General features: G+C 34.8%; 1 protein-coding gene across 2 annotated transcripts in view; it reads right to left on the bottom strand.

The window, feature by feature from the left end:
* Positions 1–19916, bottom strand: part of myom2b (myomesin 2b) — a 39571-nt gene that overhangs the window by 15578 nt on the left and 4077 nt on the right. Inside the window, exons 2-28 of one of the 2 annotated variants that reach the window (XM_038306696.1) lie at positions 19802–19902; positions 19395–19452; positions 19043–19197; positions 18776–18862; positions 15231–15319; positions 14311–14361; positions 13839–14003; positions 13396–13557; positions 13040–13181; positions 12690–12889; positions 12289–12342; positions 12078–12205; positions 11592–11775; positions 11312–11486; positions 10947–11068; positions 10638–10825; positions 9789–9915; positions 9504–9682; positions 8643–8757; positions 8061–8223; positions 7844–7950; positions 6983–7027; positions 6544–6680; positions 6041–6185; positions 4276–4338; positions 3972–4039; positions 982–1095 (exon numbers count right to left, since the gene is read on the bottom strand). In XM_038306696.1, coding sequence (XP_038162624.1) covers positions 982–1095; positions 3972–4039; positions 4276–4338; positions 6041–6185; positions 6544–6680; positions 6983–7027; positions 7844–7950; positions 8061–8223; positions 8643–8757; positions 9504–9682; positions 9789–9915; positions 10638–10825; positions 10947–11068; positions 11312–11486; positions 11592–11775; positions 12078–12205; positions 12289–12342; positions 12690–12889; positions 13040–13181; positions 13396–13557; positions 13839–14003; positions 14311–14361; positions 15231–15319; positions 18776–18862; positions 19043–19197; positions 19395–19452; positions 19802–19881 — 3303 coding nt within the window. In that variant the 5' untranslated portion in view covers positions 19882–19902. Of the gene's footprint in view, positions 1–981; positions 1096–3971; positions 4040–4275; positions 4339–6040; positions 6186–6543; positions 6681–6982; positions 7028–7843; positions 7951–8060; positions 8224–8642; positions 8758–9503; positions 9683–9788; positions 9916–10637; positions 10826–10946; positions 11069–11311; positions 11487–11591; positions 11776–12077; positions 12206–12288; positions 12343–12689; positions 12890–13039; positions 13182–13395; positions 13558–13838; positions 14004–14310; positions 14362–15230; positions 15320–18775; positions 18863–19042; positions 19198–19394; positions 19453–19801; positions 19903–19916 lie in introns of those variants that run through there. The other variant, XM_038306697.1, reaches the window with a different exon arrangement.

Raw genomic sequence — 19916 nt, 5'->3', positions numbered from 1 at the left:
TTAACTCACCTGTCTAGCATTCCAGTAATTAGACTCCTTAGTAAAAATACTCCATGATTATATCATTTAACTTTCCCTCCAGCTCCCTCTCGTTCTCTGAGGCACTTCCATTTAATATTTTAGTTTTGTTTGTTTGTTTAACCTTCTGCCCAAATTTAACTTAATATTGCCAGTTGTACAGCATGACATATATCCCCTTTTGTAAAGCAAATGCCCCACTGACTCCAGATGTGCCATAATGTTAACATTACCTGTCATGAAAGGACAAAAAAGACCTGTAACATTAATAAAAAGCCATTAAAAAGTGCCTAGAGGAGTGAGCTATTTACTTATAAGGCCTAAGCAAGTATTAAGTAAGATGATGTTATTTCATCCAAATTCCTTTCTTTCAACAGATTTGATGAGTCCTTGACACTTCGTATAATAATGTGTTTTTTGCCAAGAAAAAAGTAGAAACAGTCTTTACTCTTAACCTTTAACGGGTTCACCTTTGTGGAGGAGAAGTTAATGCACAATGAAAAAATATCATTGCTTAGCAGATCACCATACAGTTCAAAAAATGACCCGTTGTTGCCATAAGATAAAAGTTGCTCTTTGTGGATTTTGAAATGATAATTTAAAAAAATAGCCCAGCTTTTTACAGGATTGTGGTGCAATACTTCAAATCTATTAATCTATTCAAATCTATTATATTATCCTACCTTTTCTTTCAAATGACAAATATCCATACAAGAAATGTTGGGTTATTTATTTCTACCTTGAGATTTTTAGTACACACATATTTTGGGGGGATTTCTTCAATTATTGGTTTTGCTGATCTAATGTTAGACAAATAGTTGGAAAAACTGGTTAAAATCTGATCTTTTTTGACAAAGTTGTTATGGTATTTTACCATAACGACATTTATGAAATTATGTAACTGTATTAGGATAACTATAGTTTAGGTACTGCAGGAGACTAACAGAAATTACTTCTTTTTACCTCTTTAATTGGCAGTTTGCAGACTCCTGAGCTCAGGTCAGGCTTCACATCGGGGATAATTTCTGTGTCATCCTTATACCAGTGGAACTCCGATTCCTTCTTCAAATTAGCCACCTACAAAAAAAAATAACATTCATATTGTTAATGTTTGTTTAATGACAAAAAAAAAAATTGGGGGGCTTGTAGATCCCTCAACTCAAACCAAGCAAACCAAAAGCTGTTGTTTTCACCACATGCTACAAAAGGTGTCTAAAGTTAGTCATTTGCCTTAATTGGAGCTAATTAATGTCATTTAGATTTATTTGTTTGGAAGCTCATTACAACATTGATATCAAACATGTAAGTGTTGCAATTGGTGCAATTTGGTCCAGCCCTATAAAATAGGTAATATTTCGCACAAAGGTTATTAAAAACTGCAACCGGTTTTCACGGATGACTGAAGTTTATGTTGTGAATGCAAAGATGGTTTCATACACATTTTTTAACCACATGTCTTAGATCTGGCCCCTGCTTATTTATGTCAAATATAAAAAAATAAACTTTTAAGAATGAGTCAGATTGAAGTTCATAAATTGTGGCAGTTTTTCTTTTTCCAGGATCAGTTCAGCTGCTTATAAGTTTTACTAAACAGTATCTTATCTAAATTTTAAAAAGTTTTAATCTAAAGCTGTCTTTGAATTAAACAGACAACCTTGATTTGCATAAATCTACAGCAGGATCCCCTTACACAGAGCAGAGCTGAGCTTCTTAAGTTTTCTATAACACAGTCCGTTTTTCAGTCCAGTAGCAGCTGTCAAATAAATCCCTTTCATGTTGGTGCACAGAACCCTTAAAGTGAACATACTTATTTTCCCAGTGGGTATAGTTACTATTTTTTATATGAGCAAAACAATATTTTTATTACTTTTCATAGAAAGAACAAATTTTCAAAGAAAAGTTTGAAGAAATCTTTTTTATCAAATATTCTTTAAATGTTATTTATATGGAGTAATGATATACATAGTCAATCAAACAACTTACATTTCTAAATATGGTCTATGTTTACCTTGTAACGGCACTCAGCTTTTACACAAATCCTTCCGTGCAACATGTTTAAATAATCTTTCTTGTTGAAATACAAATCTTTTGGACAAAACTGACCTTCAGAATAAATAGATTTATTTTGTTTATTTTTTGTCTTGTTTTCACACTTAATATCCCAGATCACCAAACTAATTGTGATAAAAGAGCAAGATTCTCAAAGTAAATAAAAAGGAAAAAAAGGATTTTACAAACTATAACTATGTTAGTTGAGGGGAGCAAAAACCAAACAAGTAAAGAAAACCCTTAAATATAAAAAGTCTGACTACAGGTAGTTGGCTGAAATGTCACAAAAGCAAATACACTATTTCAAAGAGAAATGACAGAAAAAATCATTGAAATCTATCAGTTTTGAGAGGGGAACAAAGACACTTCTAAGGCATCACAACTCCTCAATTCCCAAGAAATAATGGAGAGCAAGTTCTAGCAGAACAATGTTAGAGATTTATGGTCAGGGGTGAAGAAGATTACAGGCTTCAAGCAGGAGGATCAGACAAATGGAAGTCTAGACAGAGCCAATGAACTGAACACATTCCTCAATAGTTTCAGTTCAGGAAAAAAAACTCAGCATCTTTCTCTCCTGCCCAGAGTCAAATGGACATCTCACCCTCCTTTGACCCAAAGCTTCTCTGTCACGCCTCAAATATTTCATCTTCCACCTCTGCCATGGACCCTCATGCTTCTATGTGCTTCCTCTGAACCAAATCAGAAAATGTTGCCTCTAGTCAAAGGCTTCTCCAGCTAGAGTGCAAGACAGATCACTACAGAAGATCCTTATTCCCTACAGCTAGAAATGTACAAGCAAAACCCTATGACTAACAATAATATTTAATTTACCTTTGGGATAAAGACGGCCATTTTGAATTGAATTGGACTAAGCATTTCCATTAGTATGAGGCTTACCAAAATGACTTCAATGGCGCATTATCAATTTACCCAAGAAGTCCCCAAAAAAACCCAAACAACATTGAAAGCACAGGGGATCTAACTTTCCAAGATTAAGGCTCATGGTTTAACAATAAAAGAAAGGACAGTAATGGTAACCATGGCAGTGTCCCAATGTCAAAACCATTATGGAACAAAATGATACATGAGTCCATCTGATAGAATATTTATGGTGCTCAAGATTCTGGGGAAATAATTCTCACAGGACAAAAGTGGAAAATCTTGAAAGATGCAGATCTTTTTATATCTGGTGAACAACCAACACTGGAGTTTAGCATAGGAAGATCCCACCATGAGCCCAATTTCACTGTGGTGGAGCCATGGTCTGGGTTACTTGCCTTTTTTCCCTTTCTTTCACACAGATAATCCTAAAAAAGAAATCTCACCTTTTGATTTGTGTCCTTAGACCTAAGTGAGCTCGGGGTATGCAGCAGGACAATGATCCAAAGCAAACCACCTAGCTCAAGGTATGTGAGTGGCCTAGTAAATTGGGGACTTAAATCTTATCTGGATGCATTTGTAGGACTTAAAAGATAATGTTCATTCTCAAAAACCATGCAGCGTGTTTGGATTAAAACATCTCTACAAAGAGTGAACCAAAAGTCCTCCAGATTGATGCAAACTACCAAGAATGGAACAACGAGTAAAGAGATTTAGAAGGAAATTGTTTTTTAAATAAACTTTGGTTGGGAAAGCTTTTTTTCCGTTTTGTAAATATTGTTTTACAACTGTTTTCTCTGTTTCTTGATGAGAAAATTTAAGTGTGGCTATAAGTGTTAATTAATAAGAACTCAATTAGTGTAAAATACTTTTCCACAGTACTGTGCTGTTCTCAACAGAGTTCAAGTGATCAATTACTGCACTTTATATGCTTATCTGTGACCTACATTCCACAGAATGGCTACTCAGCTAACCACAGGAAATTTAGCCATTTGTTTTGAGTGGAAATATTAAGTTATTATTACCTTGCAGACCAAAGTTACAGAGCAATCATCTCCGACCTGAAGTGAAAGGAACTCACTGAAGTGGGGGCCTGTGGTGGACAGAAACAAGACAAAACTGATCTGTAATCTGCATTTTGTAGAAGTACAGTCTTTAAATAAATCACATTTTTCTTCCTTTTTTGTGCTATCATTGTTCAACTACACTTAAAATGGTTGGCCATCTCTATCTTGTTTTCACTTACCTGATTCCCTCGAAGAAAATATTTGTGATGGATAAAACCTTCTGAATAAAAAGCTGGAAAAATAGATATTACTCTTTTCTTACCCTCTTTCACTCTAATGTACTCTCTTCTCTGGAAGTCCGCCTCAGCCAAAGCAGCCTTGAAAGCTGTTTTCACAAAAACATACATAAAATGAATTACATTAAAAAAGGTCCATGTGCTGCCAACACTTGCAACAGATGTCATTGTTCAACATTGCAAAACAAATAGCCTCTTGTATCAGAGTTCAACCCTATCTCTGGATCTTATTATATTATTTGATCTCATTTTAGAACGTGTCCTCTCACTGCAATCAAGCATACCATATATAGAAAATGGTTACCTAAATGTGCCAGAGCGGTTTTGCTCTAAAAAATAACAGTTTTCTTAATAACTTTATTGAATCCAGGTTCAATACAGCATCAATAAGGCAGGCCATGTTGATACTAAAGTAACCTGTGTTACAGTAGAATGACCTTCAGCCATATAGAGTGTTTGTGTGTGCAAATAGATGGGCCTATGTTTAAATGGTGCTTGGGAGTGCCAGTTTGTCAATTATAGCTATATATCTGTAACTGTGATGAGGACAGTACATATGTACAGGCCTCCACCATAAGTGCGCAACAATATTTTTAAGAAAAAGTATTTCAATAATTAATTTCTAAATGGTGACTTATCATAGGCTGGTAATATGCAAACAGATTTATAGGTGTTCATTTCAATAGCTATGGTTTAAAGCTTATGAAACCAAACATTCTAACATGTCAGTCCAGTTAAAATATTTTCATGTAACTTTATATGTATTCCACAATTGGTTGGAAACTGCATTTTTAGAAATTACTCCTTTAAAGCAACAGGAACTGGAGGTCATCAGTGTGTTACAAGGAAGACCTTAGCCTTAAGTGTATAGAGGTGGAGCATTGTGCCCTTAATCCAAGGAATGACTTTTACACAGAGTGGAAAGCCACTAAACTTATCTGAAACAATAAAGTAACATCCCCATAAGGTTTGTCAGCAAAGAGAGCATGAAGTGCTTTAAAATATTCTGTTAGAAAGTTACAATCAAAGTGCAATTCAACAGATTGTAGAATATTATCCATGAATCTAGAATCCTACCTCCCTTGAATTTATTTACCTTTTTTGTTGCTGTTTTTTCCTTCTTTTTTATGAACTTGCAGACATTTAGCAACTATTTTGTCATTGTTCTTCTGAGCTCTGATATAAGCGCTTCTGATTATGTCTCTGTTCAAAGGTGGCTTGGAACATGGAATACAAGTTGCTTGTGCACATTTACCTATCACATTTCCCTTCCACTTCACTTTCCATAAGTATGCTGGGATACATTTCCAAAAGCCACATTTTCAAGCTTAACGTTTTACACTCTTTGTGGAGTGAGTCAGAGACACATAGATCTGCTGTGTGTCTGTGAGGTTAGCAGAGATCATCACATTGGGGATCATATCGTGGCTATACACCATCTCTGTATGACAATAAACCCTTCGATTGGTAATATGCAACACAATTCTCCATCGTTAAAAATAAAAAGACACATGCTTAAAGTATATCCTTCTTGGTGTAATAAATCTATGAATTACTCACTGAATAAATTGAATAAACTAGCATTTAAAATGAATTTAGCTTCAGCTGCAAACAGGAAGATAATAGTATAAATATGTGAATGAGAAGATATTTTTATACATGCCACCTGTTGTTTTCTTCATGTATTTTTTAACCAAATGAACTACATTCAACCCTTTTCTTTTGAACGGTAGATTAACATCCATTTGCATTAGAAATTTTGTGGTGATAGTGAGAACTGTCTTTGCTTACCATCTCCAATCAGAACCAGGGAGCTCTGTGCTTTGCCCCCACCATCTGTAATCTGGCAGGTAAATGTCCCTTCATTTTCTTCTGTGAAATGGTCCATGATAAATTCGATGATACCTGTAGAGACGTCGTGTCCCATCTTATTTGGCTGGAGGAAAACACAGCTGCATTGTAAGAGAGTCCACACATACTTGATGACATAATTGGAAATATCTATCTATCTATCTATCTATCTATCTATCTATCTATCTATCTATCTATCTATCTATCTATCTATCTATCTATCTATCTATCTATCTATCTATCTATCTATCTATCTATCTATCTATCTATCTATCTATCTATCTATCTATCTATCTATCTATCTATCTATCTATCTATCTATCTATCTGTGTTTCAATTTTTTTTTTTTGCGTTGCAACCAATCAACACTAGAGACACATAAACAGTTCAGACAGTCCATCTTTTCCATGCTTTTCCTTTTGAAAAAGCCGAGTGTCTCTTACATCAGCTCCTGATAGTTCCTTGTTATTTGCAAAGAATTTGTAGGTGACTTTGGAGGAAATCTCTTCAGCCTGCAGCCAAAATCTCATTCTACCTCTCTCCAAAATCTTATAGGCCAACTCAGACTTCAGTGGGATGACTTGAGGAAAGGAGTGGATAGAAAAGGAAAGGAGAATAAAAGGAGAGGACATAGTCAGGCAGGTGATGCAAAAGCAGGTAAGAGTTTTATTTATTTTTTTTTATGGATCAAATAAAATTAGAAATGTGCCGCTAAAATAATAAAAAAAAATTAAAAAGGTTCAAAGCAGTGGGAAGAGAGTAAATATAAAAGCAAAAAAGAGAAATGGATTAATTTGATGAAGCAGATTATGATGCAGTAAAGAAGATGCCGCTCAAAAGATACATTAAAAGAGACAAAAAGATATTATGGGAGATACATACTTGGGTGTCTGATGTCGTAACTGAGCGCCAGCATTTTTTCCAACTCTGAAAAACAAACGCAGCTTGTTAATTTTATGCTTGTAAACAAACAAGCAATCAAATTCAATTAACAACGAACATCTGACACATTAGGAGACACTGAGTGGTTGACTCATCGCTGCTTATAACATTTTGTGTACAAGGAGATCAAAACTGTATTCCGCTTACGATGAAATATCCGAGGGCAAAATGAGAGAGAATCAGTGAAAGGCGCACTGAATAACACATTATAGCCGAGTGGGATAGTGGTGCAACAGAGGGGAAAATACAGCAAAACTTTTGACAGAAAGTCTTTTGCAGCAAAAGACATGGTGATATAACGCACATGCTGCCTAAGGCTCAGAGAAATAATGTGAGAAATGTGCTCTGATGGTATTCATCAGAGGAGTAATGAAATTTTTCATTGCCAACATGCCAGTGGAATCATCTCTAAGTACACTCTCGTTGCTTTCATCTTAGCTACACAGTTCCTCAGTTCTTCGATATGCACTTCCTTTGATTTTTTTTCTTTTTTTTATATATTCCAGTCTATAGTTTTAGTCTATGATTATTTGTCTGAACGTAATACTCACTTTTTCAAACTGTAAAGATTCTGATATATTAATGCAAAGGTTTGGCTTAAGGCAATGTTTCATGAATGAGGAAGAGTAGCTTTGATCTTAATCATAAAATAAGAAACAAAAATGCAAAACCATTAGCATAACTAAATATAAAACAACAACAAATCAGCTTATTCTCTCTCTAATAAAAAGAAACATTTTTTAATGGAAATAAGTCTTTTATTAAGCACAAAAACTCTGGGCCCAATGATTAAATCAGTACCTTCGGCTGAGATTGCGTAACTTGATGAAACTCCATCTGTGCCTGTTACAGAGACAGAGTACGTTCCAGCATCTTCCTTATCGGGGTTCTTAAAGATCAGCTTAGATCTATAATAGAAGGAGGGAAAGAGACAGACACTCATGCTGCTGAACAAACACTGTAAACACAGCAGATATTAAATTATTTAATTTGTGCTTGAGTGGCCAGGTGTTCTTACTGGTTGCCTTCAGTTTTTATCACCACTCCTTTGGAGAAATCAGTGATTTCTTTGTAGTTCTTTTTCCAGACAAACTGAGAGCCCTCATTCATTTGGCAGGATTCAAAGGACAGAACAATGTCACCCGATTTCTCATCCACTGTGCAGGAGACTTCCTGGCAACCTTTGATAAATGGATGAAATGAGATTTTTTTTTTTATTAAAATGTCACTGGAAGCTTGCCAGAATCTGTGTTTTAGAGAGATTTTGCTCTGCTTAAAGCTACTAGCCAGATATTACTGCCAAATCAGTCCAGCTCATTTGTCACCTATAGCAGAACATCAGATGTTTAGATTGCTCTTTTTTTGTTTATGCTGATAATTGTTATCTTAATAAAATCCTCCTTCAATAGTGCTGAATTGTTATTTGACTATAGGGTTCACTAAGGTTATCTGTCATGAAGTCTTTGATCCAAATACAAGCAAAGAGGAAACAACTGTCATTTTATTTTTACCGTGTGATGCTTAAAAACTTTGCATTTGTTAAAACTTGCAGTTAAAGCATATTCTTCATTTCCTAGTTGTATTACTCTTGCTTGGTTACCTTCTACAGCCTTGGCAATCACAGGATCAGAAGGCATTGAGGCCATACCCACTCCTGCAGCATTAACTGCACGAACTCTAAAAACATAGCAAGTCCCAAGTTCCAGACCTGTTACCTAAAAAAAGATCAATAGTTAGAACAAAAAGCATTGCTGAAAGAGGACAGAACAACAAACGGATATACATCATGAAATACCATATTTCAGAGCGGTTTAAATTAAAACTAATAAATTAATATATTGTGTGATAATTCACAAGCAAATAGAAAATTATTGTACTAAGTGTAAATAAAGGAAGCTAATTTAAAACTGAGCAAGGAAATCTTATTATTGCTTTTTTGTACCAATTTTTTATTGATTGCCAGAAACATGTTTTCGCTTAAGACAGATGTATCACTTCCAGTATTATATTTTTTTGGGGGGGGGGTGGGGGGGAAGAAGCTGTTTTCATGTTGTGACTTAATTTTGAAAAATTGAACAAGCATAAGACGTACTTTGCTTACACTTAGAACTTTTCAATTATAACTTCACCAAGCATGCTTATTACCTTCTCATTTTTAGCTAAATTCATTATTAAATGAGGTCTATAAAACAAATCAGTGGAATTTTGGACATATCATCATCTCTTAATCCTGTATGTATGTTAATTTTAGCAACTCTCTTTAAACTGCAACATACAATATCATATTTAGATTTGCTAGTCATACTTCTTCCACTAGATGTCAGTGTTACACAGTTTGTTTTGGTTTTGCATCACTACAAACAGATTTCAATGCACTGTTTGAAATGTAAATCAATTTAAGGCAAAGGCAAAAAAAAAAAAAAAAAAAACAAGAACTACATGGATTTACAAATCCCTTTACCTTAAGGAAGCGGTGACTGACAGCTTTCTCATTAAATGTTTTCCAATCAGAGGTTCCCTTCTTTGAATATTCAACATGATATCCTGTGATTGGATCAGAACCGGTATAGATAGGCTTTTGCCATTCCACTACCAATGAACTATCTCTCACTTCGCAGAATGACAGGTCGTATGCTGGACCTACACGACATATAAAAACACATTTAACAACCAGAATAATTACTAAATCATCCTTTGCGTGATTTATCTAGAATTCTATGTTAGATAGAATGTGGGATTTACTGACCGGGCTCTGGCATAGTCCAGGCCTCACACTTGAAGTCATCTGAATGTTTGGAAGCTGGTCCAAGACCAGCCAGGTTGGCTGCATAGACATGGAATTGGTAGACTGCTCCTTCAGTCAAGCCCTCCACCTGCAAGTAAAATATTTTATTACTTTAGAAAAAACAAGCGATATTTCATTTCAGTACAGCAAACATTAAGCTTTCCTGGTTCACATGAGTCAAATACACAAGTATGTGACTGTTTGATGTGGTTTTAAACCTTTTGTATGTTTAAGATTTATCATTAACATCTAAAGTAATATTTCACTAAAATACTCTTACTTTTCTTGAGCAGGAAAAAAAATCATTAGGAAATAATTTTAGTGTTTTTATAAAAGACAACAGGTTTTTTGTTGCCTTCCACGCTGAAAAAATTGTAAACCCCAGAAAACGTATGTTTTTCGATTTTATATTGTAGTAACAAGATGAAGCAAAACATTCAGCTAACTTTCCCTTAGCAAAAAGTAGTTTATTCAAGTATACTAAAAGTGCACTACTTAAAATCAGGCAGTGCACTTAGAGTTTACTTATTCTAAACTATATTTCATATACTTAACAATAACTATTGTTTACTGTATTGTTTACTAAAGTATACTTTAAGTATACTTTAGTAAACTTAAAAATGTCCCAATTTAGTTCGAAGAAGTATTACTTTAGTAATACTTCAAGTACACTAAAAGTACATTGTTCGGTATACTTTCTAAACTCATACTTATACTTAAGTATTCTTAATAGAATTTATTTCAAGTATACTTCTTTTTGCTAAGGGTTACTAGTTTAGCAAAATCAAGTATAGATAGATGTGGCTGTACCTTATAAACTCTCTCTGTGACTGGTGGGATATGAACCTCCCTCCACATGCTGGTTCCACTGCGTCTTTTATCCACATAATACTCCTTGATCTTTGCACCTCCAGAATGGAGAGGCTTCTTCCAGTTCAGAACCATGGAACGCCCATCACAGTTAAGCAGAGCAACGTCATAAGGGGCAGACGGGGTTGCTAAAGAAAGCATTTGCAAAGATTGGTTATAGTTTTTACTTTGTCCAAAAGGCATTCCTAATCATGAGATAATGCTTATAATTTCATCTTTAGTATTGTCCATGAATGTAGCTTTACTGACTAAGTGCAGCTCTGACAGTCAGAGGTGCTGATTCCTGGGATTCATCACTGAGACCCAGCTCATTGATCGCCTGAACACGGAACACGTACGTTTCTCCAGTTTTCAGGCCACTAACCACAAATCTGAAAAAACAAACACAAAACTTTCTTTATTTCTATTATTCCCAAAATTATTCAATCTATTTACTTTCTAAATCGTTTTTTCTTTACTATTTTTCAGGATCTGTCTCCGCTTTCTTTGCAGGTAGCAAAGCAAATCTACAACTGGCTGCCAGTCAGGTCCTATAGCCTTACATGTTTACATTCATGACACATATATAATGGCTTTTCACTGCAAAGTGTTTTTGCAGTTGTCTTAAAACATACTTGGTGTCCTTATGAGGTTTGTGATTTGCTGAAGTCCAGTCTTTGGATCCTTGTACACACTGGTCAATATAATAGCCAATAAGATTGTTGGGTTCCTTTGGAGGAGCCCATTGGATAAGGACAGAGGTATCTGTTTCCCTTGTTGCAATCACCTGACCAGGAGCCGATGGGACACCTTAAGAATAAAAGCAAACAAAAGAATATAGCCAAAGTAGTTTTTTTAACAAAGTTAATATTTACTTTTTATACTTAAATACTGTAGATAATAATTGAGACAAACCTTTAAGTTCCAGAGTTTCAATAACAGGGGTTGGCTTAGATGGCTCGCTGGTTCCATACATGTTTGCAGACAATACTCTGAATTGATATTGTTTGCCTTCTGCCAGGTCAAAGACAGCATAACGGGGAGATCTGATAGGCACTTTAGTATTAACACGCTGCCATGTTTCGGTGTTAGCCATGGCCTGTGAAAACCCAAAAAATCGATGTTTCCAAAAGCAGATAAAGATTTTGCGTCATGATTATCATGATTGCCTTTAAAAAAATGCAATCTTTGCATTAAAAGCTAGTGTTCCTTGATTTGAAAATCACTTATGCAAAAGAGGAAGGTTCAATTATCTCTCTGTTTATAGACATAATACCTTTCGACACAATAAATGCAGCTGGATTAAACGGTTTGCCTAAACTGTAAGGACAGCATATCAATATTTTTTCTGAACTTAAGTATCACTAAAGTAACTATTGGAAGTATGAAATTTAGTGTAACCTTTTCAATGTAGTACCACATGGGAGCCTTGCTGGTATATGCTGGGGCCTTCCAGCTCAAAACCACATATGTTCTGTCGATTTCTGAAGCATTTACTGCAGACGGAGCACCGGGGGGCTTTCCCTCAGCTTTGAAGAAACACGAAACATGGGTGTAAATATTAAACAAGTATTAGAAAAAGTAAAGTATATCTACATTTTGAATTTTTTACCTTCCTCTTCATCATGGTAAGACACAATATCCAGTTTTCCTCCAAGCTTTTTAGCTGAAAATACACATTGTCATAAAAATTCAAATCAGTTGTGAGAGTAACAAATTTTTTCCTATGAAGTTTCACATTTAAACAGCATAAACTACTTAATCATTAGTATGAACTTTCAGGTACAGAAAAACTGAATATTTTATAAAAGCCTTAGGAAATAAAAAAAAAACTTTTTTACCTTTAATAGTTGCATATTTATTTGATGTGCTAAAAAGCGTATAAATTAGCGAAAGTAGTATAGAAAACAGATTCCTGACTTAATCTTCCTTAACACAACTATAAAGCCAATTTCTGAGTCTTTAAGAGCTACACAGTGAATGGATTTTTTTTTTCTTTGCAGAAACACCTACCATGTAACCTTTCAAACTCAGTTGGGTCCAAGGCAGCAATAGGATCAGACATGCGGGAGGGTTTGCTGATACCACGGGAGTTTACAGCTCGGACTCTGAAGTAGTAGGAGTGCCCCTCAAACAGACCAGAAACTGGGTATTTGCAGATCTTGATGGGGTGGTCATTGCACTGCGTCCAGTTTTCAGTTCCAACCTCACATCTATGAATGCAAAAATGATAGAAGAAAGGAGAGGGATTTAAAAAAGGTACATCAGATTTAATGAAATACATTAGTTCCAAAGTCAGTCAGATTGTAATAATTTTTTTTAAACAAGTTATTTGCTTATAACATATACACCAAACTTCCTACTTGTCCACAAAGTATCCAATGATTGGACCCTCTGTAGTTGTATTTGGAGGTTTCCAGGACACAATGACATAATCTCTGTTGGCATCATGGATTTTGATGTCCATTGGAGCCCCAGGTGCACTTGCAACAGGAGGAGGACCGTCTGAATGAACAAATAAGCAGGAGAGATCTTGTTAGAATGAAGTGTGGGATAAAATGTGTTCAGAAAGATTTATTTGTTTTAATAAGCCTGTAATTGTAAAAATATTACATAGTATAATGGAATGTATACAGCTGTTTAGAAAAAAATTAAACATATTAATCCTTGACTATATTCAATAATATAATCTCTTTGTGTTTCTGATCGACCAACTTACCAGCGACTGAGACAAAGGCGCTATGTTCTGCAGTGCCTCCCTTAGTGACCATCCGAAGTGTGTAAAGGCCTTCATCATCTTTGAAGAGGTTTGGTAGAGTTAAGGTTGTGTATCCTCTGCCTGTTTCAATCTTCACCCATTTGGAGTCAAACAGACGAATGTCTAAAAGAAATATCAATTCTAATGTTAATCCAAAATTCTGTTTTGAATGTAGAATTTGTAAATATAATTGTGTGCATGCACCTATTATTTCTGTAACTTTTTATATATGCATGTTTTATTAAGCCTTTCGTGGCTGTAGTTCGAAACTTTAGTTAAGAAAAAATTGTCATGTTCATTTTTGCTTTCCATTACTGCATGTAGATTGGTTCATGTAAATATATGGTAAAAGGTATTACATTTAGCACTTAATTTGTAATAAAATGCAGCATCCTTAGAATTACCATCTCTATACCACTGTGCCTCAGGCTGTAGGTTGGCCAGGTTGGGCTCCAGGGTCATCTTGGCAGACAGAGTGGCAGATTCCCCCTCAGTGGCAAACACCGGGCCAAACTTCTCCACAAAAGTTATGTGGATTTTAGTGTAATGGATCTTGGGAATCATAGCAGCTGAGAGGAGGTTAAAACATGAATGATATGATAAAGAAGAACCTTTTAAATCAGCTTGTTTCTGTTTGAATTGTTTAGACACTAAAATATTATCTTTATACGTATCATTGCTGTAAACATTTTTATATATATATATATATATATATATATATATATATATATATATATATATATATATATATATATATATATATATATATATATATATATACATATATATATATATATATTTATATATGTGTATTTTTTATTTTTTTTATCATCATGGTGAAAGCAATTAGACAGAACCTAAGCTTTTTGTACCTACCAGTAAAAGGTAGCCATGCATATGGACTGGACTCATCGTCTTCTTTATATCCTACAAAAATAAAATAATAAGATGGAAGACTAAGACACTGTGTAAAAAGGTTGGTTGAACTGAAAGCAAACATGCAACTGTATACGTCCAAATGACTGAGCATAAACGTACACAAAAATGGTCAGTATTACTAAAAAGCAGTTGGAGGCAGATATTGTATATATCAGGCTCCTCTCTTTGTGTTCTCCCTGTTTTTGTTTTTTTTTGTTTTCTCATTTCTCTGGAGCTCTGTGACACCATCCTAGAGGAGGCATCAGCTTAGCTGCTGCCATCAATGACTACCATTATAGATTAAAGGGCCTGTTTCTCACTACTTGGGCTATTTCTCTCCTAGGAATAGCTATTTATTTCCTAGAATGAGCCACATATGGAGCAATTTTTCTAAAATTGAAACCATTTAGGAATCTGTGTTTTTTTGTGTGTATGTCTGCTTCTGTCTTCCTGACTACCATTTCCACTTAGTCTGGTTTTGCTAACGGTTCCATCCTGTTAATAGGGAGTTTTTCCTCTTTACTGTTAGTGCATGTGTGCTCAGTGTAAAGGATTGCTGTAGTTAACATTATGCAAGTGAAAGTTTATATGCCCTTACAAAATTTTCATCCAGGAAGAGCAAAGCCTGCATGGTCAGTCACGCATTGCAAACCGTATTATATTGATTTGTGTCTGTAAAGTGCTTGATATATATGTTGTGAATTTGTGCTATATAAATAAATTGAATTAAACTGAGTGAAAAAAAAACAATCATCATGCATATAGATTGTCATCAGCAACAGGGATGGTGGCTGCTTGTTGCAAATTTCACATATGTTCTCCTGTAATCACTACGTGCATTTCCTTAACACAAGCATCCCATCCCCTAAAAAGCTTACTTTTGACAATGATGGATGCTTGGGTAGAAGCCTGTCCATGGATGTTACCAGCTACAGCAGTGAACTGGGCTGTATCTTCAGTTGTGCATCTATAAAAGAAATCCATACACCTCTTAAAATTCTCTTAATAAAGTTCTGCGAATTTCCAAATGTTGTTTTTTTACATCTTATTAGGAACTCATGATGCATTGGCACTATGTGCATCTCAAAGACTTAAGAACATCCAAAAAAAAAAGTTATTGAAAAATGATTTAAAACTGCACAGAAGTTGATGCTGCTGAACAGCCACTGTGGAAACCAAGCATAACACTATTAACAAAGACATATGAAGTAACAATGCTTGGTATTTTGTCTTTAACAAAGGTACATGCTACTTTGATCTTACACAATTTTCATCATTTTCAACTGTGTCCAAGTCAGACATGGGTCATAATATTGCACATTTTACTGCACTTCTACATCAAAATATACATTCAGTCAGCTCTTATGATTTAATATATCAAGGTAGTAAGTAAGTATTTTACAACCATAAATAAACCTTAACATAGCCACATAAGTTTAAGCAGTTTGACCTAGCTACAATAAAACAGGGACGGGGAAAACCCACAACAAAACAAATGTGTGGGGATGGTTGTCCAAAAATAGTATGTTTTGCAGATTTATTAAAATGTTGAAAAAGACTCCTCACAAAAGACCAAGGATTTGATCTGACCAACATTAATATAAAGGTAAGATAATGCTTTTTAAACCATTGTTTTGGAGACAGAAAAACAAGCAATCTAAGTCATCCAGGTCATGGTGACGCTTGAACGGTTTAGTTTATGCAACTAGATTGTCTAAACTGAACCTTTGAAGCACGCGCAATAAGGGTTTTTATAAGTAAGATGTCAGAAATAAAGGCCGGATTTAGATGATTTTAACAAAGGGAAAGCTGTGTTGCAGAGTAGCCATTACTCCATTTTGTGAAACCAATGTATGATATCCCTTATTTTTCTGGTTCTACTTTCTGCTTCTACTTTCATACTAGTGGCCATAATTTATGAGTGAGATATTTTAAAACTCTGACACTGTCAAGTCTTTACAACAACTAAGGTTTTTCCTAAATTTGTACATTACAAAAAAAAACACTTCATTCTTCCTCAATCTTATTAGATCTTATCATTCTCAGGGGGAATGGGATCTATTCAGAAAGCGATGACCTAAAGAATCCTGGAGTGTCACATAGCACCGTGGTCAGCAGTTGAACAGCTGAGCTTCCAGGCTGTGAGAACGGGCTCTGCTCCACTCTGTCTGCAGCCAAACGCTCAGCTGTTTCCAACCTCCAATTTCATGCTGTTTAGGAATTGTCAAGGATAACAGAGGTTTTTGTAATAATAGGTGATTGAAATCAATGGTCATATATTAGAGAAACAAGGCATTTCCAAAAACATTTGAAGTATGAGAGAAAATAATAAACATCTGTGGAAAAAAGAAAAGGGAACTGAGGCAAAAAAAAATAAAAAATCCCTCAAAAGTTCCTGGTGGGATCATGCAAGGTTTTAAATGTCTCTTTTTTCCAGCACTACTTCCAGCCAGTGTTTTGTACAAATTCATAAATTTTACAGCAGTATCAGGTATTTCCTGCTAAGTATTTTCAAGTTCACAGTTTTGTTTGTTTCGATTTATTTTCACATGATATGATAATATAAGTTTTTAAGATCTTTCATAATGTCAAGCAAACAAACTATGAAAGGATGATTTCGTTCATTTGAAGTAAACAAATGTATTTAAACAATCCGGCCCTATGTTAAATAGTCATTTTAACCTCTTATTTTAATTATATTAAAAAAAAAAACTTAAAAAAAAAAAAAGTTTTACTGCACCTTCATTTTTTTACGGCAACTTGTGTAACAACATTATTTTCTATCTCTACTCTTAATAACTTACAACTTCAACTCATTCTGCACATTCCTAGTTATTTCACTGAATCAAGAAAAAAAACTTTTTATGAGAAATGCCCCAGACAGAGACACAGCATCACAGACTGAAGGTGTAAAATAAGCAGCTCAGTTTGTCACTGGAAAAACGCACTATCCTGATACATATCCGTTATTGGTACTGGTTTCAAAACTTTGTGAAAAATATCATTTAACAAATGCAAGTTTCTTCTTTCTAAATCTGTCATTATGTAATGAATTTGTTGATGGTACATCTTTTCTTTTATTTCATTCTTTAAAATATCTTTACATACCCTTTATCTATGATAGCAATGACAATTAAAATCATATATTATGATCCCACAGCTACTAATTAGTTGAGTTGTCTTTCATGCGTCTTTGGGGTGAATTTTGAATTATTTTTTTTGGCCCTATTTGTATTTCTTCTTAAGAAATACAAACTGAGGTTGTTTTAGTCACAAGTCAAATGTTTAGCTCCCCACCCTGATCAAACAGGTGCAGAAAGCCATTTGTTGTTGGGTTAAAGTTAGAATTTCATCACAGCAATGCAAATACTTTGCCACACATAGTATACCAAGTTTCTTTCTTTCTGTTTTTATAAAGATACTGGGATTATTTTTCTTCACCCTGTATTTGGCTGAAAGAGCAAGGGGCAGATTTGACAAATTGCCCTTATTCAGTCTCTATCTTAAATGTGTATTTAATTTGTTGCTTCCATAGGCTTTTTATTATGGACTAAAGTAACACACAATCTTATCAAATTTGCCGTTCTTGCCATAACAGATGTGGTTACTTGTCAGTAACCATGTAGGATCTTGGGATATAACAAAACTGTCGCTTTTCAGTTACTGTAATAAACTGATTTTATTTTTGTTATTTGAAATATGAAATAAAAATCAAATCTTTTTTCAAATGCTTATTCAACTCTTTTTGACGCTGCAAAAGAGAAATGCTTTTAAATTCAATTCTTGTATTATAAAATGAAATCAAATTTCTTTTTGTTTTCTTATAACCGATTCGATAAAGAAGATCTAAACTAACCATTTCCGCAGCATCCGAGAAGAACCATTGAATTAACTACTGATTTTCGTTTTATTGCATTCTGGAATCCCCTGCTGTGGTGAGTGGAGAACTGAATTTCCAGACACCAGTGGGACTCTGCCTCCGATTCACTCTGAATCAGGGGTCATGATTTACAGAAACAGCCTGGCTTTTACACCCCTCAATGGAAATTCACGTAAAGAAAGCTCAGGAGTTCAGGAGTAGAACAAGTTTAGAACCAACAGTGGAAACTGCTCTATCCAGTCATTTAAGACTAATTTAATTGAAACAATGGATATTAGTCATACATCAAACAGCTTTTGTCAAGTAACTTCCTTTTTTTCTATTTTTCATTTGAAAGCATATGACACTTGGAAAATATAAATGACAAAATCAGCAGAACTGTGGAACATATAAAAAATGCAGAATAGATTAAAAATAATTGTACAAAAAAAAGAATTGAATTTGTGACTGAATTTTCTGCCATAACACCTAAGCAAACACTAGAACCGATGACCAAACCTATATGATACAGATAGCTGTTTTGTTGAACTTTCTGTACAGTACCTTGGGATCATCAGAGAGTGAGTACCGCCTTTTGCCTCAACCAGGTACCTTCCTGAGGACAAATCCAAGATCACACCCTCTTTATACCTAAAGTGGAGATAAGATGAAAGCTACTGTAGGCTACAGAGGGCAAGTGAAATATTTAGTGGTTAATATTTTCATGTAAAGCTTTAGAACATTGCAAATGTAATTACATTATTCAATGACAGACACAATGTTGTTTAATGATTAAAGTGTGATGACATCGATTGACTCTTAATTTCTCACCATTTCACAACTGGCATGGGGAAGCCATCAACAGTACAGACGAGTTTAACAGGAGTGTTCTCAAACACGGTGTGGGATCTCAGTCTGACGAGGAACTGTGGCCCCCTGATCATAGGCTCCTCACGCACATATTTATCCCCCAACTTTGTCTTTACCTAAACAGGAAAAATAGGATAAATAAATATATGGGCAAGGAACCCTCTTCTAACCCCTTTCTCATTACTGAATTTCTATCCTATTTATGCACTGACATGAATGTTGTGAAACAGTGTTAATAATTAAGAATAAGCAGTTTTTTAGTCAGTTTCCCGTCTGTGTTTATAGGATATGAAAATGATTCATTAAATCTTACCACTTCCTGTATGCGAGCTTGTTTTTTGTGCTCATATCTTTCTTCTGTGGTCTTGGAGCTGTGGGCACACAGTATGTCAGGTCTACTTACATAATTCTGAGGTCATTAATATGGCATATGATATGGAACAAAACTTAAACTCAATTGTCTTTCTTTCTTTCTCAATGTTATTTTTCTTTCTTTCTTTTCTTTCTTGATAAAAACATGCACAGGGCCTCTCTGATATCAAAACACTTGTATATATCTTTCTACCCTTAGACAGAACAGCACCAAATATAACTTAATTAGTTAAGTTATATTTGCTTAGTTAAGGTAAAGTCAAAATGCTAAAGTTTTAATCATAACAATGTTCTAATTAAAAAGCAGTGTTCAGACTTCACTTTAGTTTTAGGCAGTGTCAGGTGTACCTGCTGTATTCTTTAACCACATATTGGCTCTCTTTGTGGTGATATTGGTGGTCATATATTCGTTTCATCCGTGCAGACATGGTGGAGTTTTAGGCTCTGACCTGTTAGATGATAC

This window comes from Cyprinodon tularosa, unplaced genomic scaffold (genome assembly GCF_016077235.1).
Source record: "Cyprinodon tularosa strain WSP-4 unplaced genomic scaffold, ASM1607723v1 ctg59, whole genome shotgun sequence".
In the NCBI taxonomy this organism is placed as follows: domain Eukaryota; kingdom Metazoa; phylum Chordata; class Actinopteri; order Cyprinodontiformes; family Cyprinodontidae; genus Cyprinodon; species Cyprinodon tularosa.
The sequence above is the reverse complement of the archived record's forward strand: the minus strand, read 5'-3'. Positions and strand labels throughout refer to the sequence as shown.